Source organism: Paralichthys olivaceus, chromosome 9, assembly GCF_024713975.1.
Source record: "Paralichthys olivaceus isolate ysfri-2021 chromosome 9, ASM2471397v2, whole genome shotgun sequence".
In the NCBI taxonomy this organism is placed as follows: Eukaryota; Metazoa; Chordata; class Actinopteri; order Pleuronectiformes; family Paralichthyidae; genus Paralichthys; species Paralichthys olivaceus.
This window is the reverse complement of record NC_091101.1, coordinates 21,026,577-21,048,488: the sequence shown is the minus strand read 5'-3', so window position 1 is coordinate 21,048,488 and position 21,912 is coordinate 21,026,577. Positions and strand designations below refer to the sequence as shown.

Sequence of the window (21,912 nt, the reverse complement as noted above, 5' to 3'; positions counted from 1 at the left end):
TGACTTTTTTTTTTTCAAGCCATTAAATATATCATAAATATATTTGACGTATTTTAAGGTCAAAGTTATTTGTCGATGTTTTGTGCTGAATCCCTTTAAACCATTGTGCTGCTTGTACATGCAGTTTTTTACATTCTACAGTTTATACATTGATACGTAGTTCTTTGTGCTCTTAACTCTTTTGTAGTTTAATTCAACCATATTTTATTTGTAGTAGTAATCGATAAATTTCTTATATTTTGTACTATATACTCTATATTATTTTTCGCTGTAAAACAGATTATATTGCTTCCCAAACCTACACACACACGCTGTCTGTCTCACACACTCTCTCACACACGTTGTGACGCTGCATGCTTCCAGTGGAACCGAACATGAAGTTCAACTCACTGTTCGAGACAGATTTATTGGTTTCATAACTTCTCAGTGACAAGATGACTGATCTCAACAATGACGTGTTTATCTACAAAACGGGGACTTGAGCTGCGCTTGTTTTGTTGTTGCCATGGTGACATTGGACTGCCAAGAAGAACAAAGAGCAAAGAGGGGACTAGATTAAAAGAATGGCACGAGGAAATGGCCTTACACAGACGCAGCGTATCCTAAACAGTTGGGGTTTCCATCACTGCTCTGAAGCTCCGTCTGTGTGAGATCATCGCTCACTATCATGTTTGCTTGTCATGTACTTGTCTGTTTCTCATTTTCCAGCTTGTATGTGTTGCATTGTAGTTTTTACTCGGGGTTGTGAACGGTCAAATGCTGCTCACGTATAATAAAGTTATGATATACGACATTGTCATAGAAATCCTAATAATACGATGTGACTTTTGTGTATTTAATGGTCATCTGGCACAAAACAATAGCCATATGTCCTCAGTTGACTGGATGTTGTTAACATTTTTAGTGGTAAGTCTATCTTGGGAATGTCCTTGTACAGGACTGAAAGTAACAAATGTTCTCATCTTTTTTATTCGGGATTATTGTTAAAACTGAGTAGTTAATCTTAACGATTATGTATTTCAAGATTCAAGTAGAAAAGCTCATATCTCTGCAAGGTTTCACTTTTAAAATGAACAACATCACAGATTACTAATCAACAATATTTTAAACATCACAAGTTGGTTACAGGGAGCAGCCCTTATATTATGAGAGTTTCTCCTCTGCACTAGATGAGTGGATGAGATTATTTGAGAAAGCAATGAGATAACAGGGAGAGACAATTAAGTAGGGACTTAATTCTGTAATCAGGGGGAGACAGTGGAGGAGTGTGTGTGGATGGAGGGATGAATGAGAGAGAGGAAAGAGAGCCGCCGGTAGAAAAAGGATAGGGCTGGAGGATAGACAGAGGTGAACGTGGGGTGAGAGGTGGTGGGGGATTTTGTGACACAGGAAGGAATGGGAAGCTGGGAGGAGGGACAAAAGGGCAGATTTGAGAGGGAATAAGAGAAAGGAGAGTAGCAGGAGATGAGGAGGATCAGACCGAGGGACAGAGGGAGGTGTGGAAGGAGGGATGACAAGACCGGCAGAGGAGTCGAGTCCCCAACTGAGATCTCATTTCCAGCTGTCTGATGATGCTGCTCTTCTTCTGCCCCTAATCTCTACACGGAGGAAATGAGAAACACACATGCACGCGCCAACACACACACACACACACACACAGAATCACCCTCTTGAGTGTCTGTTTAAATACATAAAAACATACACCTAGATGTAAAGACAAATGTACACAAACACTCCTGTTTATATCATTTGCACAAAAACAGCCCTACAGCCTAACATATATATTAGAAATGTAATATTATGTTGAGATATATACAGACGTTTATTCCCTTTTAGCTTCTTGAGCAGCGAATAATGATTTGCAGATCCCTCCATATCTGTTTTCCTTCTGTTGTACACAGATACACAGGACAGACTGACAGATGTAACAGAGGATAGAGCAAGACAACACACAGAGGCTACAGAAAAGAAAAGAATTACAGACATCCCTTTTCTTTCTCTTCTGTGCTCTTTGCCAACTCTGCGTCTCATCAGTCCACTTAACGAACTACCCGTCGCTTTGATTCATGTTCACCAATGACAAATTCACAGGGCTTTTTGTGGGAAATAAGGAAATGATGCAGTTTACTGTTTGAATTCTGTGCTCGAGCTGATGTAAACATCTAATATAAATGATAATGAATTCAGATGCTAAGACATGTGATCCATTTACTCATTTACTCTTCACAATAACCATAAGAATCTTTATTCCTGTCACTCATGCTCTCATCGCATCTGAAAGTAGATTATAAAGAGTTGTTACGGGTGCATTCTTTACAGATTGGAAACGTTAGGACATTTTCTTTTCTTTTAAAAGAAATCATGTTTACAAAGTGAATGTGTCTAATGATGTGCTCAAAGACGGAATAATCCAGTGTCCCTGAGTGGATATGATCTGATGTTGATAAGCAGACTGTGTGTGTGTGTGTGTGTGTGTGTGTGTGTGTGTGTGTGTGTGTGTGTGTGTGTGTGTGTGTGTGTGTGTGTGTGTGTGTGTGTGTGTGTGTGTGTGTGTGCGTGCGTGCGTGCGTGCGTGCGTGCGTGCGTGCGTGCGTGCGCATGCGTGTGCGTGTGTGATCTGAATGCAATGATTGCAGTGAGGAGACACAGAGAAGAATTACAGCGCCATCTACTGTCAGGAAACTCCTCCTGTTCAGACAAGGTGTTGCTTTGAAACAGGCAGCGTACCTGGAGGGTGGGGTTTGATCTGCACCAGGTGGCTCTGTGCCCATTCTATTCTATTCTATAGAAATATTTCACCGTAGTAGTTATATACAGTAAATCTACTGTATACAGTAAACGTGTGTTTTCTTAACTTCCCTGTACCAATGAGAGAAGCATCTTTTTTTTCTTTGTGTAATTTATTCACTAACCCTTTTCTTGAACCCTTTCCTCCTCTGCTTTCCCTCAGCCATAGCGTTCAGCGCTGTAATGGCTATTTGATTGCAGCAGCATGCCTGTGACCAGAATGAGCGAGGCAGCGTGGTTACGATCGCATGTATCCGAACTGTACATTACCTCATAAACACATGAGCCACTGCAGAGTTTCAGTGTAATTTGGTGTAATTGTCTAAGCTGCAGTGTAATGTTGCATGTGTGTTTTCTTTCACTCGACCTGCTCAACATGAGACGCTATGGCCCGATGCTGCATCTCGCCGCTGCTCAGTGTCAGTGCCAGAAAAAATGGTTGGCTATCGTCATTTGTTGGGAGTTCGGGTTCATTCATCTTCGCTCTTGAGGACCTGGGTGAAAGTGCTTTCGGGGGAAGTGGTGTTTTCATTATCGGCAATGAATGGGGTAATTTAAGAATTACAGTTACGGATATATCTGTTAAAGTTTATTTAGAAATGTAATCAGGAGATCCTTACAGTGATATAAGTATTACATCAGTACAATACACTATGTGATGCATGTTTCGGACCTCTTAGCTAGTTGTTGTGTGTTGATGCTGTAGCTTAGAAACTGTAATTTGCAGAGCTCGGGTCCTGTTTACCATCAAGATAATGGAGTTGCCATGTGGCTTTGCTCTGTTTGTGTTGCTCATAGCAGATTGTGGGGGTTTTGGTCCAGTTTCACGGGGTGTCTGTATCTCAAGCCTGTGCTGGAGATTTTACCGCTGCGGTCTAAGGTTCAATTTCCAACTGCAGATTGTATTTGTAAACTGAAATGATCACAGACACATGAGTCATAAAAAATGATTTCAAACAATATGATATGATGCATTAAAACACGATCACATCCGACAGTCTGGACATTGGCTCTGCTCAGTGAAGAGCGGCCCACCCTGCAGCCCGAGTGAGGTGAGTTTCTGCTGTTTGCATTGGAGCGTTTCAGCATCACGTGATTTAAATGAGGCGAGTTTGATTTGACATTTGAAAAAAAACCTCACACCCCTTTAACGAGGTGATTGATTGGACATGATCACGTAAATTGTATTTTTAAAAGGGTAATAGATGACTCATATTCTAGATTGACAGGAGCAATTTTTTCCACATCGTTAACTCGTCTGTTTCTGCAACACGCTAACAAAACATTGGCTCGGAAACTGCTCAGCTACACGGCTGTCTTTTTTAAAAGACAATACAACGTTACTCCACTGTTCATGTCGGGATCTTTGTGTCACACTACACTGAGGATTTGGAAGAATTTATTTTGGTTTTATTTGTCCTTTATTTAACCAGGGAGTTGTCTTTGAGATACAACATCTGTCCTGCCAGGAAAATAAGCAACGGAGTAAAACAGTTTCAAATATAAATATAGAAGCAGGGAACAAAACACACACACATACACACACAACATTGACTCACATTGATTTCCTGGAAACGTACCCTGACATCAACCATAGCTACTACTAACCCTAACTTAAATATGAACTTAACATGAACCTAACCTTAATACAGGAAAAAGAATGGAAAATAAAAAGCTCATGTTAAAAACAATGACATTGTTCTATGGAAATTGATTTAAAAGACCAAGAGAGGGTAAAGATTTTATGTTTCAGCCGCTCATTCCAAGCAAAAGGTAGATTTTTCAGGAGAATGTTCTCTGATCCATAGGAACGGTTTAACAACGGATTAAGTTTTGTCATAAATTGCAAGAGTGAGTCTTTTGCAATAAATATGAACATATGGGTTTCTCTTCTAAGACACAGTGATGTCTAGTGAACCAATTAACAGTCCATGATGGTTTGTACGAGTGGTTGCACCAGATACCACAAAGCGGTATGATGTACAGCATTCAGGATTTTCAAAATAGATTGAGATTCATGCATATATATTATAATACTGACAAAAATGTATGTTTTAGAAAAGCACCATGTGGAATGAAACCATGCACTGCTCCATTTCATTACTCAATCCATCACAGCAAATTTAAAGGAATAATCTGCTGTATAAAATAGAAATAAATCTACTTCCACGTTCCCTCCGTCTGTGTGTGTTTGTTGGCGTTGTAATGTGGTTGTCAGCCCTTTTTGCTGAGGTAAAGACATAAAGTTGTGAAATTAGCCCCGGCCTTGTAAAGACTATAGTTTTATCCTGGAAAACATTAAGAGTCTGGGGCAATTACTGCTCAATGGCTGCCCTCTGTCGAGTGTGGGTGTGCAATAGCATGTTTTTGTGTTTTTCTCTCAATCTGTGTGTTTGTGGCAGAGAGAGAGAGAGAATGAGGCTGTGTTGTTGCACATACATGTGTGCAAAGTTCCCCCTGTTGCATGTATGTATGTATGTATGTATGTATGTATGTATGTATTTATGTGTGTGTGTGTGTGTGTGTGTGTGTGTGTGTGTGTGTGTGTAAGAGAAAGAAAGATTTTGCAGACCATGTGATAACAATATGTGCTGATTGTGCTCTCCTGGGTCCTGCCCTCTCAATGCCTCCACCCCAGGTTATTTCTCTAACAAACAAACATACACACACACTCACTCACTTCATTTCACGACGTCCTTGTCCTTTTTTTCTATCCCCCTGTTTTTTTTCTCTTTTCTTTTAATCAGTTAAATGTTCCCTCTTCTTATGTTTTGTAATCTTTTCATCCCTCTGTTCTTCATCTCTCTCTCTGCATTTATTCATCTTTACATCCTTACAGCTTTTTACTGCTCTGAGCATTCTCATTCTTTTCAACCTTGGTTTTTTCATCCTACTTGTCATTGTACTTTGGTTCTGTATTTCTTTCCCTCCCACTTTTTCCCGCTCCTACTCTTTCTTCGCCCACTCCTTCTATACCTCCTTTGCAATGCCTTCTACTTTACTTTTCCTACTCCTCTTCGTCCTTCCTGTCCTCCATCCCTTCGTCTGTGATCTACCTCTATCGTCCTTTCCCTTCTTCGTCTTCTCTCTCTCCTACCCCACCCCTTCCTTCCCCCCGCATCGCCCTCCCACCCCAGCCCACGCCCTCCTCTCCATTAGCAGATTAGATTTAGTCCCATAATGCCGCTGGGCATGATTTTACCAGCTCTCATTACTCCTAAATCATCTTTTCCTTCTCTCTCCCTCTCTTTCTCTCACTCTCATCTCTTAACTATAATATGCAAACACACACTTCTACACACACACACGCGCCATATGCCAAGGCCTGCACCGCACACCATAACGCCCCTAAATTAGCAGGAGGGCTGGTGATTTGTGATGCAGTGTGATTGGGTGGGAGGGCAGTATTTGGTTCACTTTCTGTCTGTCCACATCCATCCTTTTTCACTCTCCATATATCCCCCTGAGGCTTGAATGATTTTCATATCACGTTTGAGGCGGACTGCATTTGCTCACATGCTGTCATACGAGGTGTTATGGAGCAGAGTTTCTTGGAATGAAGGGATGGTGTAATGCAATTTTTTGAAAGGACAGGTCGTTTCTCTATATTTGTTTGTCAGGCATAGTAACTGCTTGGAGTGAAAGATGTGAGCAGACAGGCGGGCAGACGTGTAGAAAAAACAAGTCCGATATATTTATGCACGCGTGTTAGCGAGCAAGCGGCCGTTATTTCCGAGTGTTCATCATTCCCTTTGTGTCAGCGTCTTATCGTTTATTATGGCAGCGGGTGAGTTAGCTGTACTTTTACCCTCTGTGACAAAACTGCTGATCATCACGTCCATTTTAATCATGCCTCGACAGCATCAAGCACATTTACAACGTTCATCTTCATGCTGCGCTGAAAGCACCATATATTAAATGTGCTCACGTACTGAACTAATGCACAGCCTATTAGCATTTGCAGCAGATACCGGCTCAGAATAAAATCAACACTGATCGGAAACGGGAGCAAATATTAGTATGAAGGAATGAAAAGGAAAGAAAAATGAATCAAACTGCGGTTGTTCTTATTTCAAAATGTCATTTGACTGAAGCTCTGATATTTAATAATCAACATGTGTCTATCCAGCCTCAATTTGGATTACCTAAATTTAAGACTAGGCTTTCTTGACTATTCTATATAACAATATAAAGTTTTAAATTATTGATATATTTTTTAAATAACTTCAGAACACGTATGTATTGACCTATTTCTGAAAGCGACCTGTTTAATTTCGTAGTAACACAGCTCAGAATAGTGCGGGAGTTTTCAGTGAATCATGCCAGTACACTGTCGTTGATTTGTTATCCTATCACGCCGTTGTAATACAATCTTGGTAAAACAAAAGATCTTTTAAACATTGTGTTCTGCGTGATTAATTTATTTCCATTTCCCGAAACCAATAGTATCAAAACTGTTAACTATAAATCTATTTTTTCCTCTGAGGCATTTGATTAAAACCCTGCAAAAAAATAGAAATTGTGAGAAGACGTTAATCTCTGGTAAATATCAAAATTGGCAGAATACTTTAGCCTCTGGGTTTTTTAATTTCCTATCTTTTCCTGGTGGGAAACTGTATTCACTGTTTTGTTAATTCTGCTGACCACAGAGAGTCACTGTCGCATGTTGCAATTTCTCAAATCTGACCACATGTTCAAACCAATTTACTTTCTTCCCTCTCTTTTCAAACCCTGATTTGAACAGGCAAATGAACTAAGAATCCATTTCCTGCACCTGTCCTGCTTTCTTCAAACCACACAGAACGTCTGCTGCAGAGGGACAATGGTGCAGAATCTGGATTCACTCAATCTAATCTCTCAGCCTTAATGGGCACTGCTGCTTTTCAGACACACCCTGCAACACACGCATGCACACGCACACACACAGACACACACGCACACACACAGACACACAAACCACCTACAACACACAAAAATATTGTTCCCGGCACTTTGACATTAATTTAGGCAGCACACAAACAGTTTTCCTACAGGTGGACCTTGACAGCTTCACCAATAATATGGAAACAGTCACAGACACACACACACACACACACGCATACTAACTCACACTCACACACACACAGATCCCTCTCTTCCATTTAGCCCTGACATTAGCCACTCACTGTTTCTAACTGGATCATGGGGCTTACTAAAGAGATTAGGGCATAGAAACAGCATAGCAACCACACACACACACACACACTCATGCGCACACACACGCACACAAATGTTCACAAAAGTGCTTTCTCTCTCCCTGGTTGTCTCTTTTTACCTTTCTCTCTCTCTCTCTCTCTCTCACTCTACGTCTCTTTCTCTCCTGCCCTCGCTCCTATCTCTCGGCTCTTTCTCGCTCCCTCTCCCTCGACAGGACAGGCCCTCAGGCTATAAGACAGCAGCCGGTAGCCGCTGTGGAAGACTGTCAGAGGAATTAGCCTATGCATAGGAAGGGAGGATGACAGTTTGCTCTGTTCGTCATCACAGTCACTTTATTTCACCAAGTACATTCAGACACATACAACCATCGTAAAAAAAACTCTTCTCTTTTTTCCCCTTCACGTCTGTGTTACGAGCCTCAAAGACTGAGCAGGAGTTTGTAGAGATAATAATGTAAAGTGCTTTTCAGACGTGAGAGGGTGATATGAGCAGCCTGGCAGCATTGTGATTTACAAAAACATCGTTTCGACTCTGGATGAATCTAAAATGATCAGTGACGCTTTACACAATCTGTTCCGGATTGAAAGCAGCGCTGAATGAAGCTTATTGACCTTGTAGTTCTATTAATTATCCCAAAAAATGTTTTTGTGTTTAACGTGTGACTTCACTTTGGTCACAGAAGATTCAGCCTTCTCAGAGATCTGTTGGTTGTGGTTTAGTTTTGCTGTTTGCCAAACCCTTTTTTTCAGTCAGTTGTCAATTGACATGTAGAATTATATGGCCCACAACGTAGTGATTTAGTAATTTAATATTCATTAATGTTGTCTGTATAGTACATGAATGTTTTTCATATACAATTGACCTATGACATGTATAGTACCACTGAAACATGGCATTTAGTGAACAACATACGAGTTCCTCTGACATGATGTTTCACTGCTGGAGAACCATTCTCGTCTTTAACTAACAATCTTCAGAAATTATATCTGTTTCGTTTAATCTATGTAATTTTCATATAAAGTGACTCAAGAAACTTGTGTCAACCTTTACCGGGGGACATGTTATGTCCTCATCGACACCGGAGCCTGGACTCCTTTACGTCTCATTGTGCTCAGACTCACATTTGCTCGCTTCGCACCCTCGGTCGTGTTCTTCCCTCTGCACCATGAAAGGCCACGCAGCCAAAGGCAGAGACAACAAAGACCTGCTGTGTTTCTTTTCTCTCACTTCCATAGACACACACACACACACACACATACAGACACACACACACACTATGTCTCATTTTATCTCACACACCTCTCCCTGCTTGTCGGTTTCTTTCAAGACTATATCTCTTAGACAAAGAAAACACCACACACATGCACACACACACACACACACTCTTGGTCTCTCTCTCTTTCTCTAACTCCAGCACTGTTGAGACACCTGCTCTGTTCTGTTCTGTTTCTGTGCTAAAAGTTAATTGGCCTGCTGGCAAAATGGCCTGCTGTAACCTTGACAACGCTGACCTGCTGAGAGACGGATCAGAACTCAGAGAGATACCTCACAAGTACAGTATACACACAACATACACACACACACACACGCACACATTATACAAGTGTGTTTGGAGCATATAGTGTTTAATTGAAAACACACATATACAGTAAGTGTGTAGTTACTGCCGCTCATGCGTATTCATAGTTGCGCTTGCACACACACACAGAAACATAAACTTCCAGCAGCCCTCTTCTTCTGTCCAATCTGCTAATTTGTGGTGTATTATTTATGGGTGCGGAGTTACTCCCCAGATGCTTATAAAGGCAAAACCCCACAGTCAGCGTCTTTATTCACACCTCCTTCTCTCTCTCCTTCTCTGCATACTTCCATCACCCCCTTCACCCTTAAATCCTTTACTCACACTTCCTTTTCTCTTATTTTTTGCTTTTTCTTTCACATCACCTATTTTTCCTTCCATCACCTGCCAGCTTCATGCCCCCCTCCTCATTACCTCACAGTGCTCAGTGTCGGCCCTCCTCTTTTCTCCTTTCTTCTCTCTGTGTCTCCTCTACTTCCTTTTAGTCTCTCTAACAACCCATATTCTTCAAAACACGTCCATCTTTGCTTCGGTGGCGGTCACGTCGGTTCAGCCATCGAGAGCAGAGTCAAACTGGGGTTGTTGGGTTCATCCTCATTCTGCCGGAAAGCCCGTACGGCACCCACCCTCCATTCCTACATCAACCATTTATTAATGCGCTCCTCCGTGTACTTTAAAGGCCTGCCCACCCGTATACCATATAATGAAGGGTTTAATCGTTTAGCCAACAACAGGATTTATCCATGCTCATATTGTGCTCTACAGTGAAAGACAAAGTGTGCTCCTGCATCGAGATTTTCACTTTGATTTCTACTTTTTCTTGTTAATTATAAATGTCTTGATCCAGTATAATCTTTAATACTTGACATGGTTTGCAGATGAGCAGGATAGGCATAACAGATTAGGACTAAACAGGACTCTCTACGTTTGTTGAGCAATTTTCCAATGACAGGAGGTTTGACTACATTTTTATTTAATAGGAATTTATAAATAATTACCAAACTCAATCCCATCATGCCTCTAAAAGAAAGAAGCATATCAGCATTGTGGGAGGTTTAACAGCTTTTTGCATCTTTTTGAAGGAGCAGTGTGTTATCAAATTTACCAAAAGGTCAAAGATAAGTCTTCTATAGTTAAATCCACACACAATACACGACAATACACAAATCAATTACATATATTAATCTAATATCGATAAAGTCTCTGAAGTTGTTGGTAGGGACGCAACTTTTTCTTGTTACGTTATGATTTATTATTCTTGTCAGGTTTTTAAACGATGAAGACATCACCTAACTCCATGCTATTTAGCTGACAGTGCATCCTCTTGATGTTACACAGTAGATAAGATATCTTTTCTCCCTGAGCAACACCTACTGTTCATGAATCTAATGTTTTAATTATAATTGAAGGATTACAGTGAAGTCCTCTGTGAGCTCAGAAAACACTGGAAAAGCCAGAAAACAGCCACAGAAGACAGCTCTCACTGAATTAGCTGTTGTCATGGTATTAATAATCATTTTTTAATTGTTAATTATTTTATCTTACTATAGCACACATTAATTACATTAGGTTTAATTGTATTGGATATGGTAAATTTTATTTTTAGTCAGTTGCTCAGAGTGAATATAACAGTTTATCACTGCCCTGTGTCTGCAGGAACATGTGAGATACTAAATCTACTCCAATAGAAAGACAAAGAAATCTCATTCACCCATCCATCTTTAAATCTCTCTAACCACCCACCCCTGCATCCATCTCACTGTAGTCTGTTTCTATCGTTTCTCGCCTGCCTGTTAATCCACCCCCAACCCTCGCTCCATCTATCACTTCTCTCTGTGTACATCTAATGTCTTGACCCCTCGCCACTGAAGTTTTATTAGCTTTATAAATGTCCCTAAGAGCCTGCAATATCGCTTAGCTAAAGTACCAGAAGAAAAAGAAGAACTTTCCAACACAAGAAAAACAGGAAAGCGTGGTAAAGTAGTAATATCCCTTAGTCCTGCGGATGACAGTTCGAATAAGAAAATGTATTAAAACAAAATGGCGTCAGGGACATTAAAGTAAATTAGCCAATAACAAATGACCATGTGTGCCTTAACCTCTCCAACTATTTTTTTCCCGATAGTAACTCATCTAAATTTGTTGGACATCTTTCGGGCGGGGAGCCAGAAAAGCTTTTATATCCATAAAGGCCTATGGATCACAGAGAATTGCATTAAGCTGTCCAATTTAATTACAGTATCGACAAAACATAATAGATACTTACAGCCTTACGGAGAGCGATGGGTAGAGGAGGGGAAAGAGCATGGGAGAGAGAGAGAGAAAGAGAGGGAGAGAAACGAAAAGTGCAGACAATGTCCATTTATAATGCTGATGCAGTGTATGTATCAAAGGAGGCGTTTGAGGAACGTGTGCGCGAGCGTGTGTCTGTGTAGGTGTGCACGAGTGTGTCTCTAATGAAGGATTTGCAAGGGCCCATGAGAGCTTTTGAGAACGCTTAGTTTGATTTAGACGCAACAGCTCCCCGATGGCTGTTTCACTCACACACACACAAACTCACACAAACGTGCACGCACAGACAAACACTACTCTACAGTCTACACACACCCACGCGCAATTTTACAGAGTGCCACACACACCTGACCACACACACACACACACACACACTCTTAGATCAGTGTAATGGAGCGAGTTAGGAGAGTGGCTGTCCTGTCCCGTCCTGTCCCAGCCAGCCTGGGCTGTCAGGCTCCCGTCCACCATGATCGATAGAGGGAGGGGCAATATTTTTATTCATAAAGCGCCCACTTAATTAAATCACAGGGAGTGGAGCGGGAGGGTGGGGGTAGTTGGAATAGGGGTGGGGGGGTTACTAGACGTAGCAAGGGCACTGAGTCAAACGACTGATGAAGAATTGTAAAGACTGGAAAGAGAAAGGCAGAGAGGAGGAGAAATATGGAGGGAACAGTGTTCTGCATGTCCTCAATTATACCGTGGTGCAGCAGGATACAGAGGACACACTTCAAGGCTGTATCTGTCTGATGAGAAGCACTTTTATTTGTCTTTGCAGAAACATTTTCCAGTTGCCTAAAGAAAGTTTTATTGCATTATGTAAAGTGCAAGCTTTCGGGAAACACGTGGGTTTGGAAGGAATGTGCTCCTGTGACTTGCAGTAATAGTTGAGCGGAGTTAGACGAGATCAATACCACTCTCGTGTCTGTATTAATCATAGGCTACAGTCAGTATCAGGTTAGCTTAGCGTAGCATAAAAATGAAAACAGGAGGGAGACAGCAAGGGTTTTGCTCTATCAGAAGCAAAGTGAAAAAGTAAATTTGCCCAAAAATCCCTTTGCAACAAGAACTTGAAAACGTAGAGGAGAAATGTAAAAGACAATTAAGGCTGAAAATGTGTGAATAGAAAAGCATGGTTCCGTCTCTGAGCCCAAACCAAAGAAAAGAAATTTCGAATGAAAAAATGCTATGAGCTGTAAACCCTTACAATATCAAAAAATCACCACTGTACAGTCCCACAGAGCCGTGGTGCTGTCTGCACTGCACTGTCAGCATGTTGGGTAATATATCCCCTCAGTTTGTTGGCACAAGTCAGAATCACTCAAGCAGAGTGGCTCCAGAGCCAAGGCTTGAAGACCGGGGTTGTAATGGGAAGGTTCCAGTTTTGAATGCATGGAGCTTTACGTCTGTTGCGTTGCCAAAATGTAGCATTTATGGTCAGTAGGTTTTCCCAGGATAAATGAAGGTTAGAAGAAAAAGTTGCTATATGTTCTCCTCCAACTTGCCCAATAAAATAACAGTTAGTGTCACATACGTAGGCTGAGTTTGAGTTATTTCCTCTCAGTTACCGCATCGCAACACCAGGCCACCCTGTTTGCTGTTGCGCTGTGATAATATATGGATCCGTATTCATTAGTTAATATGAATTCTAACTGTGGCGTAACCGGCCTCCGTGCCTGTATCACTATACCGTTCAAATAATTGTATGTAATGAGACAAAAAGACAAGAAATGTATTTTTTAACACTCAAAGTCATAAGATGAATTAAAAGTCTCACTCAGCTACTGGAATAAATTTAAAACATCCTCTGCCCCAGTCGTTAAAACCTTACTCTCCATATTTATTGTGACTTAAAGCCAGCACTCAACAGTAAGTTAAAATGGCATAAAGGACATTTGAATAGTTCCCAAGGTTACAGATACCACAGAATATTGGGGCGCTTCCACAGTACAGGCAGCGGGCGCTGTAATACCTGCTGCATGACTTTGGTCTTATAGTAGAGTGCCTTAAAAACAAGGGGAATATGAGCTAGCCAGCAGTCGATATTTATTACTCTCTTTATGGAACAATATTAAATGCAGTTACAGCCCCCAAGGGAGAGAAAAAGAGACAGACAGAGAGAGAGAGAGAGAGAGAGAGAGATAAAGTGAGATAGCAGGGGGGGTGGAAAAAGAAAGTGATAGAAGAGGAAGAGAGACGGGGTAAGAGAAGCAATAGGCTCGAGCTAACCATTGGTCTCTCAGGTTTCAAAAAAGAAATTGTGCCACCTCCGCCTTCCTTCTCCATTCTGTCTTTCCCTCAATTTTCCTCCTGTTTGTCTCCTCTCTCCTTTTTATCTCTCCCCTGGAGCCCAGCCAAGGGTCATGTCTCTCTTTCTTTCTTCCGCCACAGTCCCTCCTCTTTTAATAAAAGACACACAGAGACGCACAAACAGAGATGCATACTGCGCATTGTCGTCCGTCCACTCCCACTCGCCTGCTGTGTCTTCCACGCGGAGAGACACACAAATCCTACCTGACACGCAGACGCACACCTTTGCCACCCTCCTTGTCGTCTCCATCTCACTGAGACCCCCTGTGATGCCAGCTGACACAAAAGTCATATGAAATCAAAAAGGCCTGCTCCCACTCCTCTGTTCGCAGGTTAATGGTTCAGGGCTGAGCGGCCCCGGCTCATATCTGGAGGAGCCTGAGGGCCGATCTGTCTAATATCTGGTGTCTACTGTTACATGAAAAAATGTAGGGTAAAATGCCCCGGGAGAAAAGATCATTGAGTCCGTGCCAATGAAGGATGTGTGTATTTTTCCTGTTTTTTTGTATACATGCAGTTGTGTGAAACCGTTGTACAAATGTATGCAGGTGCAATTGTGTGTTTGCATGTGTATGTTTGTGTCTTTGTGTGTGTGAAGTGTAATGCCAGCATCCAAGGAGGCACATTGTGGCGTGTGAGCACTGTGTGCATGTGTGTTAAAGGGTTAACAGTAATATCTGAAGTGACAAAGGGTGACCTGGCAAGTGTTATTATTCTCCTCACATGAATAATGGAACTTAATATGGAGGAGGTGATAGCTGGGAGCAAACACACACACACACATAAACACACCCGCTCACATCACCACCCCGACCAGAGGAGGATCTCGCCGTCATTCTCAATCCCCCCAGACTTCCAGGGGCCACAGAGAGTCATCATGCCCGGAGAGGAGAGGCCTTGGCTGGGGAAACTATCCAATGGAGGGGGATCTTTATGGTGGAAGGGGGAAGTTCTGGAAGACATTTGGTCAAAATTCAATCAATTATACAGTACTTAGGAAGCCATGACAAACATGGAATGGATAATGGAAGACTGCCCTTTGTTCCCCTGCTGCTGCTGCTGCTGCTGTTTGTTGGGTCTCCTCATATTTTCTCCCTTCCTCTTGTAATTCATTCTCTTCTTCATTTCTCATCGTACACATGGATACTAAAACTTGGCTTTTCTTGAACTTTCGTGAACTTCGTGTTTTTCGTCTTGTCTCCATCCAGCTCCCGAGATTCCCCAAGCCCTTGAAAAATATGCAGTTGTTTCATAATCAGTATCACTATATTTCACAGAATTTGTCATCCTAATAGAACTGATGTATAATTTAAACACCCATCCTTCACTTTAATAGAATTTTTTGGAGATTAATTGCCTGTTCCCTCAAATGCTGTGGCAATAGAGGAAGGCCAAAAAGGCTAAACCCATTAATTGAAACGTGGAAACAGATTGCCAGACACTGGTGTACAAACCGCCGCGCTGTCCAAACCATCCTGGTGTGTGTGTGTGTGTTTGTGTGTGTGTGTGTGTGTGTGTGTGTGTGTGTGGGTGGGTGTGTGTGTGGTTAGTCTATCAGTGAGTGTCCTTTTCAAGGATCACAAGCCAATCTCCTGTTGGTGATAGCCTTTGCTTCACTCAAAGGTCGGCAGGTGTGACTCACAGAGATGAGACGAAAACTGTTTACATGAAGAAATAAAGCAACTATCGATGTTAAATGTACTGAAATATTAATAATACATTGTGTTACAGTAAAAAGCAAGTACACAATCTCATATTAAATGGCTAAAAGGCAGCCAGAGGCATCAGCTTTTCACTGAGAGCGATAGAGATTTTTTAATTCATAGAACAAATAACGGGTTTTAGCAACATTATAATCAAAATGAATCATTTAGTTATACACGTGTAATTTTATAATAAAACCGTGTTTTTTCGCTTTAAGCTCTCATTCTATTCAGGAAGTCTCTCAGGTTGGAAACATACCAATTCTTTATTTCAATATCTTCACCTGGTAGTGATGGACGCAGACTCTTGAGTCCGCAAACTGAAGCTCAGCGGATGTGCCTGAAACCTGTATTCTCTCAAATGAACAGCAGAGGTCAACTGTTGTCAGTTTCTATTGTAGTTCCTATCAAGAGAATAATCGACTTCTCACATGAACTAAGACGTCATTAAACATTTTCACACAGAGTTTATCTTCTAAATCTCTGGTTTCAAGTCTTCTTCAATACGTCATGTTAATTTTGTTTATTATGGTCCTGTTTAGATTAAAGTAGATAGTAAAGAACAGTATGAATTGGGGTGTGAAAACCAACTGATTGACGGCTAGTGTCGTCCAATCGGTGTAGGTGGCCGTACAGTGTCCTCGAGCTCTCAGTCAGGCGCCACCTCTCGCTCCTCCACTTCTAGTTCATAAAACCAAGATGGACAAAATGCCAAACTTGAGGATTCAAAGCAGCAGTTCATAAACCAAAGGGCGATGTCACAGTGGGATGAAAGTTGGGTGAACTATCGTGATTGTAGCTATTTAAGAAAAAAAATCTTTTTTTGGACATTTCTGTTTTCTCCGTGACCACATTTCCTTCCAGAATTTTACTTTGCACGATTACCTTAAATCTATAACATCACTTAATTAACACAGGATGTCCCGATAGGTGTTTCAAGCTGTTGAGACCTTTGCATCTGTCCATGTCCAGCTGTTACTAATCAACACATGTATCAGGCTCATACACACTTTAACTATAAACTATAAACTCATTTCATTAGTCCCAAAATGTCACCCAAAAAGTGAGGAAGCTGAATGCTGCTCGAACACCACATTTCCATAACCCTAAAACCTATTGTACAAATGGACAACCAGTAAACACTCGTATAATGAAAATTTCATTCAAAGCCTTGACACACGAGTTTTTATTTTGGCAGCCTGAACCGCGTAGCTCCCGGAACTGGTGTCAGTCACTCAGCTGGAGTCATAAAGCCAGAGAGATAGACACACAGTCTCATAATGGCTTTTATTTGACTCCGATTGCTTTTCTCCCGTTAGAAGAAATCACAAATATCATGGTTGGTAAACAAAACAATAAAAGATTTATTAACCATGGAAGTCCTCTGAAATATGACTTTTTAATGCTCTTTTTTAATCTTGTCCTTTTTCTTTTTCTTTCTTTCTTGTGTTTTTTTTGCAATCATTCATGTTTGTCAGCAGTCCACAGAGGGCAGAGCGGTATAAAAGAAATGCAGATTATAGATTTAAACAAGATAGATTTACAGATATACTTAGAAAGTTGGGCAGATCGACGGAGAGAATAATAGATCATAGAGAACGGTAGAGAAAGTGAATGCAGGATAGAAAGCGAGAGTGATAACAGCTTTACTTTATATCTGTTTCCTATTTACTCTGTCAACGTCAGCATGGGAGTAACAAAGACTGAAAAAAAAAGAAAGAAAAGATCCCATCTCAACCCAGAAAGTGTCAAAACCTTCAAAACAAGAAGTGTAAACATGAGGAATATTTTCCGGCTGTGCTGCACATTAAAATATCATAATACCATTCCTGTCTGTCAAATGTTTGCCCTTTCTTTCTGCTCCTTCGTTACCACAAGCGTTAAGCAAAATTGCACATAAAAGCACATATTTTCTTTGCCTAAAGAGTATACAATGCCAGGCACATACTTTTCCCATCAAGGCCTGGGGAGAAAAAAAAAAAAGCGAGAACTCTCATCTCTTGTCAAACAAAAGGAATGAGCCAGAAAACACGGGGCCGAAGGGGAAACATCCAAAAAACGTTGAAACCTTGTTAGTTTGAGGAAATTAGTTTTCTGTTTTCCACGCACGACTCTGCAATTAACATTCAGTGCACTAATAAACGTTGATTGCCTCTGAAATAATGCACAACCAATTTTCCTCTTGTGTACTTGTGCCTGAGTGTAAATTAGACAGTGTAAGCATATACGTATACGTATACCATATATATGTATGTCGGTTTATGTGAGAACATGTACACGAGTATGTTCATTCCGAGGCACTGTATCTGTGTGTGTGTTTGTGTGCGTGTGTGTTTGCTGCATTTTTTAATCTGGAACAGGAAATATTGTTGGTACATAATTATACTCTCTGCAGAGAAGCTGGCTGATTTCCATATTGTGTGTGTGTGTGTGTGTGTGTGTCAAGGTCAAACAGAAAAGTCCGAGCAGAGTTCTGTTGCTCTTTTGTGCTGATCTGTTGTGATTCTTAAAATGGGCCTCCGCTATGTAGCGTGTGTGTGTGTGTGTGTGTGTGTGACTGGCAGGAGTATAGGGTGATTAGCTTGTCTGATATTTCATACCTCTCTTTCTCTCTCTAATTACATTGTGCTCTCTGAGCCTTGTTTGGCTGCCAAGGCTTCTCCCCAACAAACAACACTAATAGAGTTAAGGGCAGGCCATTGTGTCATGTCAGAAATCATTTGGCTCATAGAGGTTTTCATTACAGAGGGAGAAAAAGAGAATGTTGCATATGTTGCCATGTCCAGGAGTGCGTGGACGAAAGGAAAGAGGAAGTCACCGTGGGTTGAGAGTACTTGATGGTGGTACTGAAGTGTGTGTGTGTGCGTGTGTGTGTGTGTGTGTGTGTGTGTGTGTGTGTGTGTGTGTGTGTTTTCTCCAGTGCAACTTCGCACAGACGGAGGGCAGAAGTAAAAGGAAAAAAAGAAAAACCTTCTACATTAAAAACATGTGAAACACACGCATTCAAATGAGAAACATAAAGACGTGCACATGTAGGCGCGCATACACACACACACACACACTCACACTCTCACACACACATACACACACACACACACACACACACACACACACACACACACACTTTAGCTCTGATATTTCCCTGTGTCTTTGAAGCTCTTTGGTCCAAATTGTTCCACTGTTCATAAATGTCATGTCATCCTTTCTCTCTCTCCCTCACTCAATCTCTTTCTCCCTCTCTGCCTTTGTTCTGTAATTGTCTATCGTGTGTGTGTCTGTGTGTGTCTGTGTGGCATAGATCACGTTTGTGGTTTTGTTTATCGTCTCTCTCTGTACGTCTTTGAGTGCTTGGTATACCTCAACTAATGTCTTATGTCGTTTGCTCTCTCTCTCTCTCCAGAGACCTCAGTGAGAACCAGATTCAGGCGGTTCCCAGGAAAGCTTTCAGAGGAATCACCAATGTCAAGAACCTGTAAGAACAATTACTCCCTTTTTTTCTGTCCCTTCTCTTTTTCTGTTTCTATTTCTGAAACTTCCATTTTCCCTTTTAAACCCTCTCACACAAACCTTTTTAATGCAAAACATTTTATACAGTTTCATTCTAAAATACTTTTTTTTTTTTACAGACAAACATTATTCAAACCCAAATAACTCCATTTACCTTGCCATTGAGATCCTAAAGTTTCTTTTCATACCACCTACGTATGTCTGAATTTTTGGGAAATGTCTGCGAAATGAGGTTGCCTGGAAACCAGACCAATTATTTAGCTCTTAATAATGTTCTATAGCAGAACAGTTTTCCAACTATAAGAGCTTCTTAAGAGGGGAACATAGAGGAAAGCTGAACCTGTAAGTGTTGCATTTCTCCAATATTCCCTTTTTTTTCTCCTCATCTCTTCCTGTCCAGAGAGGTTTTATCCTGGCATCAAGCGTTCAATACCGACCTGTCATTTATTCATGATGTCCTAATCACCAATAGTCTAATCAATAGGCTGCCTAATCAATGCGTTCTCTCATCAATAACAGCCGATCAATCCTGGCTGATGCCGCATAGGAAAATTCTGGACAGACTCCCGGGGATACACATGTCCTCACTGCGAGAGAGGTCCAAACGGGTTCAGGTAGAAAAGGACAGAAAATATACAATAAAAGAGTTTTAAGTTCAAGTTTGTTAACGATAAAGCTTGGATTGAAACAAACTCCAGATTTGCTCAAGAAATCCTCCTTTTGTTAGTTCTGTTGGGTTTTTTTCAGTCATGACTGACATGACAGAGGAGGGGGAGGGAGGATGGAACAGAAAAACAGAGCAGAGCATAATAACTACAAGATTCAAAAAGATAATAACCCATCACTCTGGATGCTCCACAAGCACCAGAGCTGCTGAACGACAGAAGAAAAAAAAGCAAACTATATTCTTTGGCTAAATGAGATAGAAAGAAAGAAGATGAGAGGAGAGACAGAGAGTGAGAGGGTGATTGAATTCTTATTATATTTAGATTGCCCTTTGTGGTGTTTTCATTGAAATGCAAATCAAATAGACGAGACTGCATCTACACTGAATAAATACAATAAGGTAAAGAGTTCACAATAATGGACTTTAACTCAAAAAGTAAATGAATCATCACTGATGCAAAGATGGAGCAAATTTGATTCCATGCAGCTGAATTTGTCGTATGTTATACTTTCTTCAGATCAGAAGATATGATCAAAAGCTCCAGAACACGATGCTAAATGGTCGTTGTGCAGATTTATTTTCTCTGCTGTTCTTCACGTCTTCACGGACTAAAGAATGAAATTTAACCATGAGTTTTTGAACAGCATGGAGACTCTAATCGCTCTGCACAACCTTACACCTCTGACCTCAGACTCACTCACAGTATTTCATAAGATCTATTCCAAATGTGACCCAGGAGCAGAACGTATCACATCATATATTACAGGTTGTGACGTCACAGCAACGTAAGTGTTGATGATGTCAATGAGTTTCATCCTGGGAAGGTTTGCTGCGTGTGGAAGGTTTTCTTCTGAGAGCGTGGATACCTGATCCAAGCTCATCAGGGCCGGGCAGGCAAACAGTTAGGAATGACTTTGGGTTTGGATTGGGTTCAGGTTGACTGGGCTACCATTTATTTTGAACTGTATGTGCCTGTAATCTGGGAAAACATCAGGCTCGGGTCAGGTTCGGAAACAAAAAACTGAATTCCTGTCTGACTTGGTTAGATTTCTCTGTGGCCCGGTCCAATTTGGAAAATTGCATCTAGAGCATCGCTCTAATTTAACAGACATTTACGCCTGAGCACAGCCTGGTGTGAGTGTCCTGTCGTTGTCCCTCTGAGCGCATTCACTTTGAGTTCTGAAGTTTGCACATCTCCACTCTGCAGTGCTGCACCCCGCCTCTTTACCTTTTAACACCAGCCTCAATGTTTCAAAACAACTCTTCACTTTTTGCCAAAGCTATAAAGTTGCATTAATCAAGATGTCCCTGCCCTCGTTAAAATGTTTCACACTAAATTGCTTTGACACACAAAGTGAATCATGGGAGAATCAGGCATTTAAAGACCATTCATTTTTCCCTCTCTCTTTTTGACGTTTTGCGATGCCTCCTCCTTCTCCTCTTTTCTATCCTCCTCATCTTCCTCTTGTTTCTCCTCCCGTCCAATCAACTTTCCTTCACTTTTTCATCTTGTTTTTTTCTCATCACCCCTTTCAACCCCTCAAGTTGTGTCTCTTTCCTCCACTTTTCATCATTCTCTTGTTCTCTATCTTTCCTTTCATCCATTATTCTTTTATTTCTCTCTCAGCAGTTTGTCTCCATCTCTTTCCCTCTAGGTCACTTTTCTCTCTCCTTCAATTTCCTTTTTGTATTTTTTCTCTTTTTCAACATCCCTCCATTTGCATCTCCCACCAACCAGCCCCATTCATTAACTTCCATCCCTCACTTTTTCCTCTCAATCCATCCATCCATCCCTCCATTACACAAGGTGACTCCTGCAGTAAAAGGCTTCAGCCCTCCATTATACCACAGATAAAAAAAAAAAAACGTCAAGA

General features: G+C 41.2%; 1 protein-coding gene across 1 annotated transcript in view; it reads left to right on the top strand.

The window, feature by feature from the left end:
• Positions 1 to 21,912, top strand: part of slit3 (slit homolog 3 (Drosophila)) — a 222,165-nt gene that overhangs the window by 102,145 nt on the left and 98,108 nt on the right. Inside the window, exon 5 of the mRNA XM_020082225.2 lies at positions 19,265 to 19,336. Within this exon, the coding sequence (XP_019937784.2) occupies positions 19,265 to 19,336 (72 nt within the window). The remainder of the gene's footprint in view (positions 1 to 19,264; positions 19,337 to 21,912) is intronic.